Raw genomic sequence first — 15,000 nt, forward strand, 5'->3', positions numbered from 1 at the left:
AAGCCATCAATTGAATGTAAACAAGGAGACACATACATCTTAAAACTTATCCTTCTTAAAGCTATGGCAACACTTCCTTCCTTTATTTTCCTTTATCCTCTTTCTCCTTTTTGCTTTTTCCACATCGCTTCCTCTCTCCACCCCTCTTGTCCTCTCCTCTTTTCCATTATTTTCTTTTCTTTAATATTTGTTTTCTTTTCTTTTCTTTCTTCCATTTCTACGACTGCTTGACTAGTTGATTTGTGTCTGTACGCCATTCTCTCTCTCTCTCTCTCTCTCTCTCTCTCTCTCTCTCTCTCTCTCTCTGATAAATTCTATCTCTTCCATCTATACAACTTTCCTTTCCATCTCTATATCTCTTCCTATTATTTATCTCTTTGTGTTACTCTACTCTTGCAATTCCTCCACCATCACCACCACCACCACCACCACCACCTCCTCCCGTTCCTTTCTCTTCTCTCCTCCGGGCGGTGTCGTAAACTGAGGCCTCAGATTGACACCCTGGCCAGATGGAGCGGGACGATTACGCTTCTCTAGTCACTCTCAGCCGCCCTAATCCTGCTTTTAATCGCTGGGAATGGCGATTAAATGATGCCAGGATTACGGGAGAGTGTTGGTTACTGGCCTTCTATACTCTCTCTCTCTCTCTCTCTCTCTCTCTCTCTCTCTCTCTCTCTCTCTCTCTCTCTCTCTCTCTCTCTCTCTCTCTCTCTCTCTCTCTCTCTCTCTCTCTCTACGTTTTTCTCCTTTTATTTTTCACTCCTTTTCTCTCTACACGTATTTTGCATTTTCTTTCTTTCTCTTTTTTTCTCTCCATTTCTTCCTTTTCGAGCATGTTATTGTTACTTTATTGGTTTCTCTTCTTCCTCTCTTCTTCTCTTCTTTTTCTATTTCTCTTCTTTCGTTTCTTATTTATGTTTTTTTTTTTTACTCTTCTCTTCTGATTCTTTTTCTTCTTCGTTCAATTCGTTATTCTTTCTATCTGTCTCCAATTTATCATGTGTTTCACCTCTTCCCTTATCGTCCTCCTCCTCTTCCAATCCGTCTTCGTTCTCTTTCATCCTCCTCTTTCTCCACTGTTTCTCTCTCTCCTCTACACTATCATCATTATCATTATCATGTTTTCTTCTTCACCTTCATCGTTTCATCTCTCTCCTTCCAAGATTTCTTATTTTTTTTCTTATTCTTTCTTTCTTTTCTATCTTTCTTTTCTCTCTGTCTTTGTCTGATGTTTCTTCTCCCCTTTTGTGCTTTTTTTCTTTTTTTTACTTCCTTTTTCTTATCCACTGTCTTTCTCCTTTTTTCATCTTTTTCGAGTGTTCAGTAATCATATCGTCAATCATTCTTTATCTTCTTGTCTTTGTTCTTCTTCTTTCTTCTTCGTCTTCCATTTTCCTTTTTTTTTTCCATTTTTCTTCTTATTTTGCTTCCTTTATTTCACTTCCTTTCTGTATTGTATTTCAAGTGTTTTGTTTCCTTTTTTCTTCGGTTCTGTTGATATAATCTGGTTCCGAGGAGGAGGAGGAGGTGAAGAGAAACAAAGGTGTAGGGAGGTGAGTTTATTGCCTACCTACAACTGTGCTTCCTTCTCTTCATCTACTCCAAAATGTCTGAATGTCTGAACATAATCTGGTTTGATCAAATATTCGTTCCCATTTTGGTTACTGGGGAAGCAAATGAGAAACACACTAATGAATTAAAAACTAAATCAATCTAACAATACAAAAGATGAAAATGAAAAAGTCACACATTTTTTTTTTCAAAGCGATAACACACACACACACACACACACACACACACACACACACACACACACACACACACACACACATACAAAGCGCAAATCAAACACTAATTAATCCACACAGAATGAAAGAAAGTGAAAGAAAAAGAATAATAGTATATGAAAAAAAAGCAAAAGAAAGCAAGAAAGAAAAGAAAGAAAAAAGAATAAAGAAAGAAGAAAAAAGAAAGAAAAAAAGAAAGGAAAAGAAAGAAAACCCAAAGAAAAATCACCAGAGAGAGAGAGAGAGAGAGAGAGAGAGAGAGAGAGAGAGAGAGAGAGAGAGAGAGAGAGAGAGAGAGAGAGAGAGAGAGAGAGAGATGAAGGGAAGGAAAGAAAAAAATATGTATTGGCAGAGGCAAAAAAAAGAGCTGAGAGAAAGAGGCTATCAAAGAAGGAGGAAGACAAGGCTTCGAACCCCATCTCGAGAGCGAAACAAGACAATACAAGACAATAAAAGCTTCGAACTAGAGAGTGACGAACCCGAAGACAATAGGAAAAGAGGTATGGGAGGGGAGGGGAGGGGAGGGAGGGGGAGGAAGAAGAAAAGAAGAAAGGAGGAGAGGTGATGAAGGAAGAGGGAAAAAGGAATGGGTAAATTAGAGAGAGAGAGAGAGAGAGAGAGAGAGAGAGAGAGAGAGAGAGAGAGAGAGAGAGAGAGAGAGAGAGAGAGAGAGAGAGAGAGAGAGAGAGAGAGAGAGAGAGAGAGAGAGAGAGAGAGAGAGAGAGAGAGAGAAAACAACTCTGTAAACGCGTACCCTTTCCTTTCCTTCCGCTTCTTTCTGTCTCTTCAAATCCTCTCAGTTCTTTTCTTCCTACACCTCTTTTCCCTCCTTCCCTTCCAACATCTCTCCCGCCCACTCTCCTTCCCTCCTCCCTCCTTTCCACCACTCACGACTTTCAACATGCAGCCAAATGAGCAAAAGACCGCCTTCCTTTCCAATTAACATGACCCTAACCTAACTTAACCCAACCCACACCTGCCGCCACATACCAAACGGTACCTAACTTCCCTTACCTTGCATGTGCACAGTTCACCTCTCTCGCCTACATAAGTGAGGGCGTGAGCGTTTGTGCGTGTCCGTGTGTGTGTGTAGGTGTGTGTGTGTGAGGCGCGGAGGGCATTGATGGGGGCGGGTTGAGCGTCACCTGCCTAGGGAAAGAAAAGGTGTTATAGGTACGTGAATGGAGCCACGCCAGGCTTAATTAACGAGGATTTCAAGCCCAGGTAAGTCGTGTCCTTGGAGTCACCTGGGCGTCCATTGAGTGACCCCTGGCGATCTCTCCGGGGGAATAAAGGGGTAAAGACAAAGCGGCCATTCGAAGAGGGAAATAAAAAAGGAAAAGAACGTTGAATGGATAGAGAAGTTGTTGTCTTTTTTTTTTCTCTTTTCTTTTTTCCGGCCAAATGGAAAATGGCAAAAATGTAAGTTCGGGGTTGCTTACCTTCCTTCTTCCGTCTCCTCCTCCTCCTCCTCCTCCTCCTCCTCCTCCTCCTCCTCCTCCTCCTCCTCCTCCTCCTCCTCCTCCTCCTCCTCCTCCTCCTCCTCCTCCTCCTCCTCCTCCTTTTGCTGCTGCTCGATAGAAATGCTGCTTTATTTACATAGATGTAGTTTTTTTCATATTCTTCTCTCCTTGTCTCTCTCTCTCTCTCTCTCTCTCTCTCTCTCTCTCTCTTTCACTCACTTCCAGACGCTCCGGAACCGACCGTGTGGCCTCCAAGGGTCCACCAATTAAAATGAAGAACTGCCACAAGCGAGGTTGCTATTGGTGAATTAGTCGCGACACTGAAACAATAGGACAATGGGCAAGAGAGAGAGAGAGAGAGAGAGAGAGAGAGAGAGAGAGAGAGAGAGAGAGAGAGAGAGAGAGAGAGAGAGAGAGAGAGAGAGAGAGAGAGAGAGAGAGAGAGAGAGAGAGAGAGAGAGAGAGAGAGAGAGAGAGAGAGAGAGAGAGACAGACAGACAGACAGACAGACAGACAGACAGACAGACAGACAGACAGACAGACAGACAGAAACAGAAATAAACAGACAGACAAAGAGAGAGAGAGAGAGAGAGAGAGAGAGAGAGAGAGAGAGAGAGAGAGAGAGAGAGAGAGAGAGAGAGAGAGAGAGAGAGAGAGAGAGAGAGAGATAGCACTGGGATCTAACTTAGTATCTCCATTTAATCTTTAACTTTTTCTTCATTTCTTCACCCTCCTCCTGAAATTCACTTATTTTTTCTATTTCCTTTCTTTTTTCTTTTATTTTGCTTCCTCTCTACCTCCTCCTCCTCCTCCTTTACGTTCTTTCTCCTCTTTTTTTCTCTCCGTCTGCTCCTTCTAAATTCCCGTTCCGTATTTAATCGACAAATATTTAAACGTCACCTGGAACTGCCTCCGAAATTCTTTATATTCGAGATTTTTACCTTGATTCTCATTCGCCAGTAAATTTCCTCAACTCGCTTGGCCACGCCCCTCCTGATGACGTAGTGATAAGGGAGGCAGGTGATTGGCAGTTCGTTTTTCAAGCAGCCCTGGTCAGCCTATAAATACAGCCCCGCCCTGATTCGCCCGTCATTTCTTCATTAGCGGCCGTAGTTGATTCATAGGACCGTCATTCGTGGGATCAGTGTAAGGAAACCGTCACAAAACATTTCAGCGCCTAATCTTGGCTCAATTTTACTGCCTATGGTTGGAGTTGTGAAGAATCTTAACCTCCTTCAGTAGTGGGACGTATTTTTACCATGAGTTTGAGTGTGATTAGACGATTTTATTTACATAAGGAAGGATTTACAGAGCTCATAAGATTTATTGCCAAAATCTTCACTATTTATAATCCCCACATAAGTTTCTAAATCTGTATATAACCACTAAATAGCACCCAGAATGAATATGAAAACACGCCAAAGCACTCAAGATTTTTAAGGATGTTGTCATGCCAGTACTATATAACTATCACTTTTGACCATCAGCAGGAGAACACCACCAACAAGACCCTGACTAAATAGTGTGGCCTGATAGGAAAGCACAATATCAAAGGCGCAATAAAGAGAGTAACACCTCTAGTAGATATAACATGGCCTGAGTAACTTGCTGGCTGACTCTTTCTATCTTTCTCTACGTTAGTGAGTGGCAATGCAAGGGGAGATGCAGACACGCGGCGTATAAGCATGACCACGCACACATCCACGATAAAAAAAAAAAAAAGAACGCTGGATATAGAAAAGAAATACTGGTAGAAGTCTGTATGTGTGAGTGTATGTGTGTATGTATGACCCGTGTTTGTTTGTCTGTAAGAAGTAAAAAGAAAGGACCGATCCATGATAAAAGAGCTTAATCAGTTTAGTCTCTCTCTCTCTCTCTCTCTCTCTCTCTCTCTCTCTCTCTCTCTCTCTCTCTCTCTCTCTCTCTCTCCTCACAATCTTTCTTCTTTCAATATTATATCCCCTTTTTCTTCTCTCCTTCAACTAACTCTTCCATCTTCCCTTCGTCCCCACTCCTCTCCTCTCCTCCGCCTTCCCTCCACAAGAAACTGGCTCCAATGACCGTAAAAATTCATCGTAAATTTCAAACTCTCGCATTTAAATGATCCAGCACAGTACCTTAGGAGGGAGAGAGAGAGAGAGAGAGAGAGAGAGAGAGGGAGGGAAGGAGGAGGAAGACAGGACTGGGGGTAGGGTAAAGAAGAGTTAGGAGGTAAGGTAGGTAAAAGGAGGAGGAGGAGAAGAGGGATGGAAGTACTGTGATTTACTTCTTTTTTATTTTAAGGAAGATTGAGTTTTGCTTGAGGGAAAGTGGAGTCGATGCAGGTTAAGAGGGAAGAGGTATTACTTATGTGTTGAGATGGAGGGCAGAGATTAGAAGGCAAATGTGTGTTTCTACCTGATTGAGTTCAAGAATATGATAGGTATGTATGGCAGAGAGAGAGAGAGAGAGAGAGAGAGAGAGAGAGAGAGAGAGAGAGAGAGAGAGAGAGAGAGAGAGAGAGAGAGAGAGAGAGAGAGAGAAAAAAAACACACACACACACACACACACACACACACACACACACACACACACACACACACACACACACACACACACACACACACACACACACACACAATATTAAACTTTTCGCTTAATAATGAGCGACAATAAAGCATCTCGCAGCGTGTAGGAATATTTAAAAAAAGGCTAAAAACTGTGAGTGAAGTAAGATATTAAGGAGAGAAATACGACGACGGGAATATACGAAAGTTATCATTCACTGTTTACATTTTTGGTGCAGACTCGACAACTATATTCAGTTAAAAAGCAGAAATTCCGAACATTAAGAGAGAAAAATAATGTATACGAGTGAGCATATTATTTATTACTATTATTATTACTATTATTATTACTATTATTATTATTATTATTATTATCATTATTATTATTTTGGGAGTTTATCAGGGGTCCATTTTTCATTCTTGGCTGTGTTCACCTTCATGTTTATCTTTTATTATTGATTTCTTGACATAAACATGACTATCAAACTACTGCTGAATTAAACCATAAACATAAATTTCCTATTGCTGCCTCATTACTCTTAGTGTTAATCGCATTTCCACCTCTCATACTTATAAATATACTCTCTCTCTCTCTCTCTCTCTCTCTCTCTCTCTCTCTCTCTCTCTCTCTCTCTAACAATATCAACTAGTTTTTTTTCTCTTCTACTATTTCCCTCTTCACTTTCTTTGCCTCATATTCTCCTTCTACTGCTCGATCTTTGTTCATTCTCTTAATTATACGTCATTTCAGCGTAGGCAAGCTCACAAAATTCATTACAATCTCTCTCTCTCTCTCTCTCTCTCTCTCTCTCTCTCTCTCTCTCTCTCTCTCTCTCTCTCTCTCTCTCTCTAGTGCTTCAAATACTTCAAATAGAAGAAAAATGGTAAAAAGAAGATAAAATACAGTGCCATTACGGTAACATATCAATTAAAAGTCATAAAATAGTAAGAGAAAAGTTAAAAAGTACCTAAATGCAACTACAGAACGATATGCAAAGGAAAAGACTCAGAGAAAAGCAGTTATACACATAAATAAATAGATAAATATAATCCCTAGTGATTCTTAATAACTAACAAGAGGCTTCGTGGCATTTTTCACTTTTTTAAGAGGCTAACTCTCTTAGATTTTTTTTTTTTATACCATGTGGGCTTTTCACGGGAGTTTATGGGCTAAATGGGATACTTTTTTTAGGGTACCTCCTATCTCAAAGCCCACCCACTAGGAAACCGTTGCCCCGAGTGAGGAAGCCCGTGGACAGGATTCGAACCCGTGCACTTGGAGACTCCTCGAACTCCAAAGCACGCATGGTTCCACTGTACCACGGCGGCATCTGCAAGGGGACTGATGAATTCATGGGACTTTTTTCTTATACACGAATTAATATGATCCCTAGTGATTACTAATAACTAAAGGGAGGTTTCGAGACATTTTTTGGTGGCTGCAAAGGGACTGGCAACTTAGTGGGCTCTTTTACTAGTTTCATGTTACCCTTGGCCAGCTTTCCTTTCTTCCATTAAAAAGATAACTAAAATGTCTTTCCTATCTTGAAACTACACTACACCATCAATTTTCTCGTTTCTTTGCCCTCAGAGAACCCCCCCCAGCAAGAAAGAGCAAAACCAGCCATTACTTTTCTATTATCCTAACAGTCAAAACAGCCATTGACAAAACACACAGTTTAATCTCCTTTCTCATACACTAGTGAGAAATCTTATGTTGAAAATTTCTGATCTTCATCCTTCCACACTTCCTTACTTTCGTTTCCTCTTTCTAAAACTCACTCCTCCTCCTCCTCCTTCTCATCCTCCTTCACTTCTTTCTCCTCCACACAACTGAAAAATATTACCCACAAATTTTCCAACCTTTCCTCTCTCTTCCCCACAAAATTCCCCACATACCTACTTTCGTTTCCCTTTACACCACCTTGCTTCCTCTCCCGAATCCTCTTCTTCCTCGTCTTCCTCCTCCTCCTCTTCCTCAAACTCATGCTCATCTTACTTTTCCTCTTCCAAAACTGAAAAACGTTACTCCAAAAATGCCCAATCTTTCCTCATTCTTTCCCCTAAAAAAAATTCCCCACAAGCTGACTGTCGTTTCCCTTCACTGCACCACCTTGCTTCCTCCTTCCAATCCTCACTCTTCTTCCTCCTCTTCCTTCTCCTTCACAACATAAAAATACTACCCCAAAATTTTCCAACCTTATCCTCTTTCTTCCCCCAAAAAAATCCTCTTAAGGTGACTGCCATTCCCCTACAGAGCATCTTTATTCCTCCCCTCCTCCCGCAGCAGGCAGAGCTCCTCCAAGGCCCCTATCAAGGCAAGCAGTACAGCGAGGGACAACCGCCCGTGGCTGACATAAGGGCACTGATTATTGTTACACTATTATCCAACGCGGCTTGCATAAATCGCGGCGAGCATGAGTTTGACGGGGGGTATAAATTTGATGAGTATATATATTTACGGCCCTATTTGACGGGGTATGTATTTTACAAGGCTATCATTTTTACAGGGGATATTGATATGACGGGGTATGAATTCAACCAATGTGTATGTATGATGGGGAGTGTATATTTCACTGAGGGAAGGGACAGGTGGTGGTGGTGGTGGTGGTGGTGGTGGTGGTGGTGGTGGTGGTGGTGGTGGTGGTGGTGGTGGTGGTGGTGGTGGTGGTGGTGGTGGTGGTGGTGGCAGGGAAGAAGGTCGGGTAGCAAAAGGGAGGGAAGGTTTTAAAAGAAGGGTTTGTGATTTCTGCAGTGGTAATAATATCTGTAACTGGACTGTGTGATTTTTAACATGTATACACGCACACATGTACACACACACACACACGCACGGTTACAGAACGCCCTAACGTGTGTGTGTGTGTGTGTGTGTGTAAACTTCGTTCTGGCGTGTTTGTATCCTGAAGAAGTAGTGGAGGTTAGATGGTGGTGGTGGTGGTGGTGGTGGGTGAAAAGGATGGAGTATGAGCAATAGGGAAGAGGAAGAGGAAGGTGAGGATAAGTGAGAGGAGAGGTAAGAGGAGAATAAGTGAGAGGAGTGAGTTTAGGACAAGATGAGCGGTACTGACACATTGTTTGCAGACACGAGTCAAATACACTGGCAGGGAGCTGTAAATACGCTCCTCCTCCTCCTCCTCCTCCTCCTCCTCCTCTTCCTCCTCCTCCTCCTCCTCCTCCTCCTCCTCCTCCTCCTCCTCCTCCTGTTCTATTACCACCATGGCTAAAAGTGACATTACGTACATTACCATCAGCACTACTATAACAACCACCACCACCACCTCCTCCTCCTCCGCCCCCTCCTCTTCCTCCCTCGCTTTCACACACTCAGAATTATCTACCCCTCTCCTCCCTGTAATAAAACCCACCCTAACACGCACCACAACGCCCACCACCCCACCACACCATCGCACTAACCACAAACAAAGCATAACACACACACACACACACACACACACACACACACACACACACACACACACACACAAACACACACAAAATCAACCAAGAACCACAAAACTGCACCATTATTCTACAAGTGGAAAAGCAAACTCACTACCATCACCACCACCACCACCATCGCCATCATCACCATCACCACCACCACCATCACCGTGGCCCTGAGGGAAATGAAAACAATCAAAACGAGACTGGGAGACCTGCTGGAGGAGTAGAGTAGAGAGAGAGAGAGAGAGAGAGAGAGAGAGAGAGAGAGAGAGAGAGAGAGAGAGAGAGAGAGAGAGAGAGAGAGACGCCTGAGGGAAGAGGAAGCAGGAGGGAGTGAGGGAGGGACATACTCTCGACTCCTGCTGCTCATATCTAACTTGAAGCACAGCCCGGGACAACATGGCTAACTTGAGAACAGATGTTGTGATGGCTGACTGGCTCAACACCAAGACTCCACCGCCTGTCCGCCTGTCTGCTTGCCTGTTGCTTCCATGGCTGAATTGCTTCCCCGTCTGGTTACCTCGCTTTCCGCCTCACCTCCCCAATGCCTGACGCGGCGGCAGGCACAAGGGCTGACGCGGCAGAAGAAAAATGACTACTAAGAAGGAGGAGGAGGAGGAGGAGGAGGAGGAGGAAGTAGTAGTAGTAGTAGTAGTAGTAGTAGTAGTAGTAGTAGTAGTAGTAGTAGTAGTAGTAGTAGTAGTAGTAGTAGTGCAGAACCAAAAAAGGAAATAGAAAGAAGAGCAAGAGAAAAGGATAAAGAAGACAAAAACGAAAACAATGGCGATGAAGATGAAGAAGAAAAAAAGATAAAAGATAACAAAAAATAAAAAAATAAAAGAAGAAACCAACGAAGAAGTAACACAAGTAACAACGTGAGAGAGAGAGAGAGAGAGAGAGAGAGAGAGAGAGAGAGAGAGAGAGAGAGAGAGAGAGAGAGAGAGAGAGAGAGAGAGAGAGAGAGAGAGAGAGAGAAATACAAACCAAATAAAAAGTGATGCAGAAATAAAGAACACCACTAGAAGGAGGAGGAGGAGGAGGAGGAGGAGGAGGAGGAGGAGGAGGAGGAGGAGGAGGAGGAGGAGTGATGAAGAGGGTAGACCTTATCTCCCTACTCCTCCTGGTCCTATATTGTCGTGTCCCGTCACTCTCTCATCTGATATTCCTTACTTACAGGCTCCAGGGATGGGGACTGGCGTGTGTGCGTGTGCGTGTGTGCGTGCGTGTGTGTGTGATTGTGTGTGCGCGTGTGTTGGGTTCTACTGACGTGTTGTGTGTTTCTCTCCCCCTTCAGAGCCTGGCGTGGGCGGTGGCATGGTGGGCGTGCTGGTGGGCGTGGCACTAGTATCAGCAGCAGTGGGGCAGCAGTAATGGTGGTGCTACTGAGATGCCGCAAGTAAGTGATGTGTTTCTCTCTCTCTCTCTCTCTCTCTCTCTCTCTCTCTCTCTCTCTCTCTCTCTCTCTCTCTCTGAATAGCTAAATATTAATCTCTAGTCATATTTCAATCTTTATGTTCATCAAGCTTAATATGTAATTGCTCTCTCTCTCTCTGTCTCTCTCTCTCTCTCTCTCTCTCTCTCTCTCTCTCTCTCTCTCTCTCTCTCTCTCTCTGTCGGATTCCCCAAAATTCCAGGGATAAAATTATAAGCAGGATAAAAATGTATTAAAGTGAATATTAATCTAATTTTGATGTAGATTAAGCCACCCGATGATATATATTTCACATTTTTAATTACTTACTCGCGTACATGACTCTCTCTCTCTCTCTCTCTCTCTCTCTCTCTCTCTCTCTCTTTACTATTACTATTACTACTACTACCACTAGAACTACTACTACTACCACCCGTACTACTACTACTACTACTACTACTACTACTACTACTACTACTACTAGAACTATTACTACCACCACCACTACTACTACTACTACTACTACTACTACTACTACTACTACTACTACTACTACTACTACTACTACTGTACCACCACCACTACTACTACCACTATTAATATTACTAGCATTATTATCACTATTATTAAATTAACTGTGTCTTCTTTGCTCTCATTACAGATTCAAGATTCTTCCTTCAGGTAGAGGTGAGATAAGTTGTGGTGTGTGTGTGTGTGTGTGTGTGTGTGTGTGTGTGTGTGTGTGTGTGTGTGTGTGTGTGTGTGTGTGTGTGTGTGTGTGTGTGTGTGTGTGTGAGAGAGAGAGAGAGAGAGAGAGAGAGAGAGAGAGAGAGAGAGAGAAACAGCCCAGTAAATAGAATAACAGAACACTGCAAAAGAAAAACTGGCCACTAAAGAGAGAGAGAGAGAGAGAGAGAGAGAGAGAGAGAGAGAGAGAGAGAGAGAGCGTGGGCAGCCATCCTTCAAAATAAGTGAAGGCAGGCAGGGCGGGGCTGTGTGGGGGCTGGGCCGTGGGGGGGGGTAGTGGGACGTGGGGGCCTCCATGCGTGTACCGGACTGTAAATGAGGGGGATAAAAAAAAATTATAAAAAGAAATCAACAAAATGAATAAAGAAAACGGATACTGGGACCGGCAAACGAACAGACAGATACAAAGATAGATTAAGAGAGATCCATCCCCTCCATCCCTCCCTCCCGTCCTCCCCATCGCTACCTTCAGTTACCGAGAATATATAAAGGTAAATAAATAAATAAATAAGACTGTGGGAAAAAAAGCAACATGGAAAAAAGTGAGATGAACAAAAATAGTAGGAAAAAATGATCGAGTAGAAATCAACACTGTAAATAAAATGTAAATATTGAAAAAAAAAATTAAATAGACCTGGCGTTCGTTTGACCTCAAGAAGTGAAATAAAATAGCTGAGTAATTAAAAAAAATTATTGAGGAGAAATCAACAGTGTAAATAAAAGATAAATATTGAAAAAAAAAGGAAGTTAAATAAATAGACCAGGCGTTCGTTTGACCTCAAGAAGTGAAAAATAAAATCGCTGAGTAATAACTAAAAGAAAAAAAATCAAAGAGGGAAAAAATCGAGTAGAAATCAACAAGATGTAAATAAAGTTAAATATTTAAAGGAAAGTTAAATAAATAAACCAGGCGATCGTTTGACCTCAAGAAGCGAAAAAAAAAATCAGTGACCAATAACTAAAAAAAAGGAGGGAAAAATTGACCCACTAAAATCAACACAGTGTAACAGAAAAGATAAAACATTAAAATAAAAGTTAAATAGATAACCAGACGTTCATTTGACCTCAAGAAGCGAAATAAAAAAATCACTGACCAATAACTAAAACAGGAAGGAAGAAATTATCCACTAGAAATCAACACATTGTAATAAAATAGATAAAACATAAAAAAAAAAGTTGAATAGATAAACCAGACGTTCATTTGACCTCAGGAAGCTAAAAAAAAATAAAATAAAACTGAACAATAAATAGAATAAAAAATAGTAGTAGAAAACACAAGCATTAATTAATACAACCACAAGCTATAGAAAACACAGAAAAAAGCTAAAAGAACCAACTAATTCTTCAAATGTCAAAGAGCAAAAGTCAACATTTAACAAAGGCAACACCAGCAGCAATACACTGACTGACCTGAACACGGACCAATATTCTGATTCAACTCAAGGACTAAAGAACTATTGTGAGTGGACATCTTAGTTTATCCCCTTTTATCATCTATTTATTTATCTATTTATTTATTTCACGAGCATAGATGGTGATATTCAATTCCCGTGAAACAATATTGGCCTGTATTCTGAAACGGTTTGCTCCTTCACCATCACTGCTATCCGAAGACTGCAGTTGAAGATACTCGTGATAGATTAATAAGATTTCTAGTTTACTAAAAGGAGAAACTGTCATGAAAACCCGGTTAGTTGTCTCTATGGTCCCAAAAAATTGTCGTAGTGAGGCGGAAAGGTGTATTTTGATATGGAGGAAAGACGTATCATGGCGAACAGAGGATAAAGAAAAGTAACAAAACGAAATATTACACATATAAACAATTCCTTTTCACTGCAGCAGGAAATCAATTGCAGGAAATCGCTTATAGAGACAGTAGGAGGAGTTATCAAATTAGAATCTCAAGACAATAATTACGCATTAAAGTAATTCTTGTTCTTTTTTTTCTTATTTTCTCTTCCTCCTCCTTTTCTTTTCTTCCTTATTTTTCTTTTTCCTCTTTTTTTCTTCTTTCTCCTCCGTTTTCTCTCCTGTGTCCGCTTCAATAGGAAAAGTAAAAAAGAATATTACAGCGAACGAAACACAAAGCCATAAAGATCACAAGTCAGAAATAAAAATTGAATAAATACGCTTTGAACCAAACATTCCTTTCAAAACAGAAGCATGAAACAAAATAAACAGAAGCGATATGGGGCCGCCGTGGTACAGTGGAACCATGCGTGCTTTGGGGTCCGAGGAGTCTCCAAGCACATGGGTTCGAATCCTGTCCATGGTCCGAGAGTAGGTGGGGCTTCCTTACTCGGGGCAGCGGTGGAATAACGCATGTAGTAAAATACTGACGCAAAATAATGAGGGAACAAAGAAACAATGAGAGGCAAATAACAACAGCAATAATAGTAATAGTAGTAATAATAGTAATAATAATAATAATAAAAGGAAGAAGAAAAAAAGGATAGCAATGCATACATACATCAAATATCACACACACACACAAAAAAAAATAAGATTAAAAAAACAAAAGATAAAAACAATAACATTAAGAATAACAATAAAAACAACAAGAAGAAAAAAGGAAGCACGAAGAAGAAGAACAACAACAACAAAATCAAGCACCAACTAAAATAAAAAGAAAACAAACACGCAAAAAAAAAATAATAATAGAAAAAAAATAACGAAAAAATAAAACCAAACGAAAAAAAATAAATTGAAAATAAAAAAGTAAAAAAAAAATCAAGAAATAAAAAAAAAAAAATAATAATAAGAAAAGACGAAAACACAAACTAAACACACGAAGGAATAAAGTGGACACGAATGGCATCCACTGGCGGTATTTCAGTCGCATGAGCCATCTGGGAGGCCGGCTGGCGGGTTAAGGGGATCAGAAACCTTTCTTATCTGCCTCACGTGCCGCCTACCCCCGCCAGACCCCCACGTCCCACGCCCCACGCCCGGCCACTTCCCGCCACGGATAACTCACCAACCACGAATATCTCCCTCGGATATGAGACGAGGAGAATAAGAAGAAGAGAAGAGAAGAGACGTCTGGTAGGGCGAGATTGAGGGACGAAGGCGAGGGGACGTGCTCCATTGTCAAGATGAGAGAGAGAGAGAGAGAGAGAGAGAGAGAGAGAGAGAGAGAGAGAGAGAGAGAGAGAGAGAGAGAGAGAGATTGGGGTGTGATGACTTACGGATATGAATATTTACTTACGACATATATATATTTGAAGACCAAAACAGCCTAAACACACATGGTAAGCAGGAGGAGGAGGAGGAGGAGGAGGAGGAGGAGGAGGAGATACTATTGCTTCAGCTACAATAGGAGTATATGCGAATTTGAGGCAAGACTGAATCTCTCAAGTACTGAAGAGGAGGAGGAGGAGGAGGAGGAGGAGGAGGAGGAGGAGGAGGAGGAGGAGGAGAGGAGGAAGAGGAGGAGGAGGTTGTATTATTCAAATGAGTGTTGGAGAGATCTTCCCTCCACGGCATTCGAGGCAGACGAGGGAAGGGGGGGAGAGAGAGGAGAGAGAGAGAGAGAGAGAGAGAGAGAGAGAGAGAGAGAGAGAGAGAGAGAGAGAGAGAGAGAGAGAGAGAGAGAGAGA

The 15,000-nt window shown here is 41.7% G+C and overlaps 1 protein-coding gene across 1 annotated transcript in view; it reads left to right on the top strand.

Moving 5' to 3' along the window:
• Positions 1-10,545: 10,545 nt before the first annotated feature.
• Positions 10,546-15,000, top strand: part of LOC123508137 — a 13,151-nt gene continuing 8,696 nt past the window's right edge. Inside the window, 3 exon segments of the mRNA XM_045261653.1 lie at positions 10,546-10,597; positions 10,600-10,639; positions 11,316-11,341. Coding sequence (XP_045117588.1) covers positions 10,558-10,597; positions 10,600-10,639; positions 11,316-11,341 — 106 coding nt within the window. The 5' untranslated portion in view covers positions 10,546-10,557.

This window comes from Portunus trituberculatus, chromosome 24, assembly GCF_017591435.1.
Source record: "Portunus trituberculatus isolate SZX2019 chromosome 24, ASM1759143v1, whole genome shotgun sequence".
Classification (NCBI taxonomy): Eukaryota; Metazoa; Arthropoda; class Malacostraca; order Decapoda; family Portunidae; genus Portunus; species Portunus trituberculatus.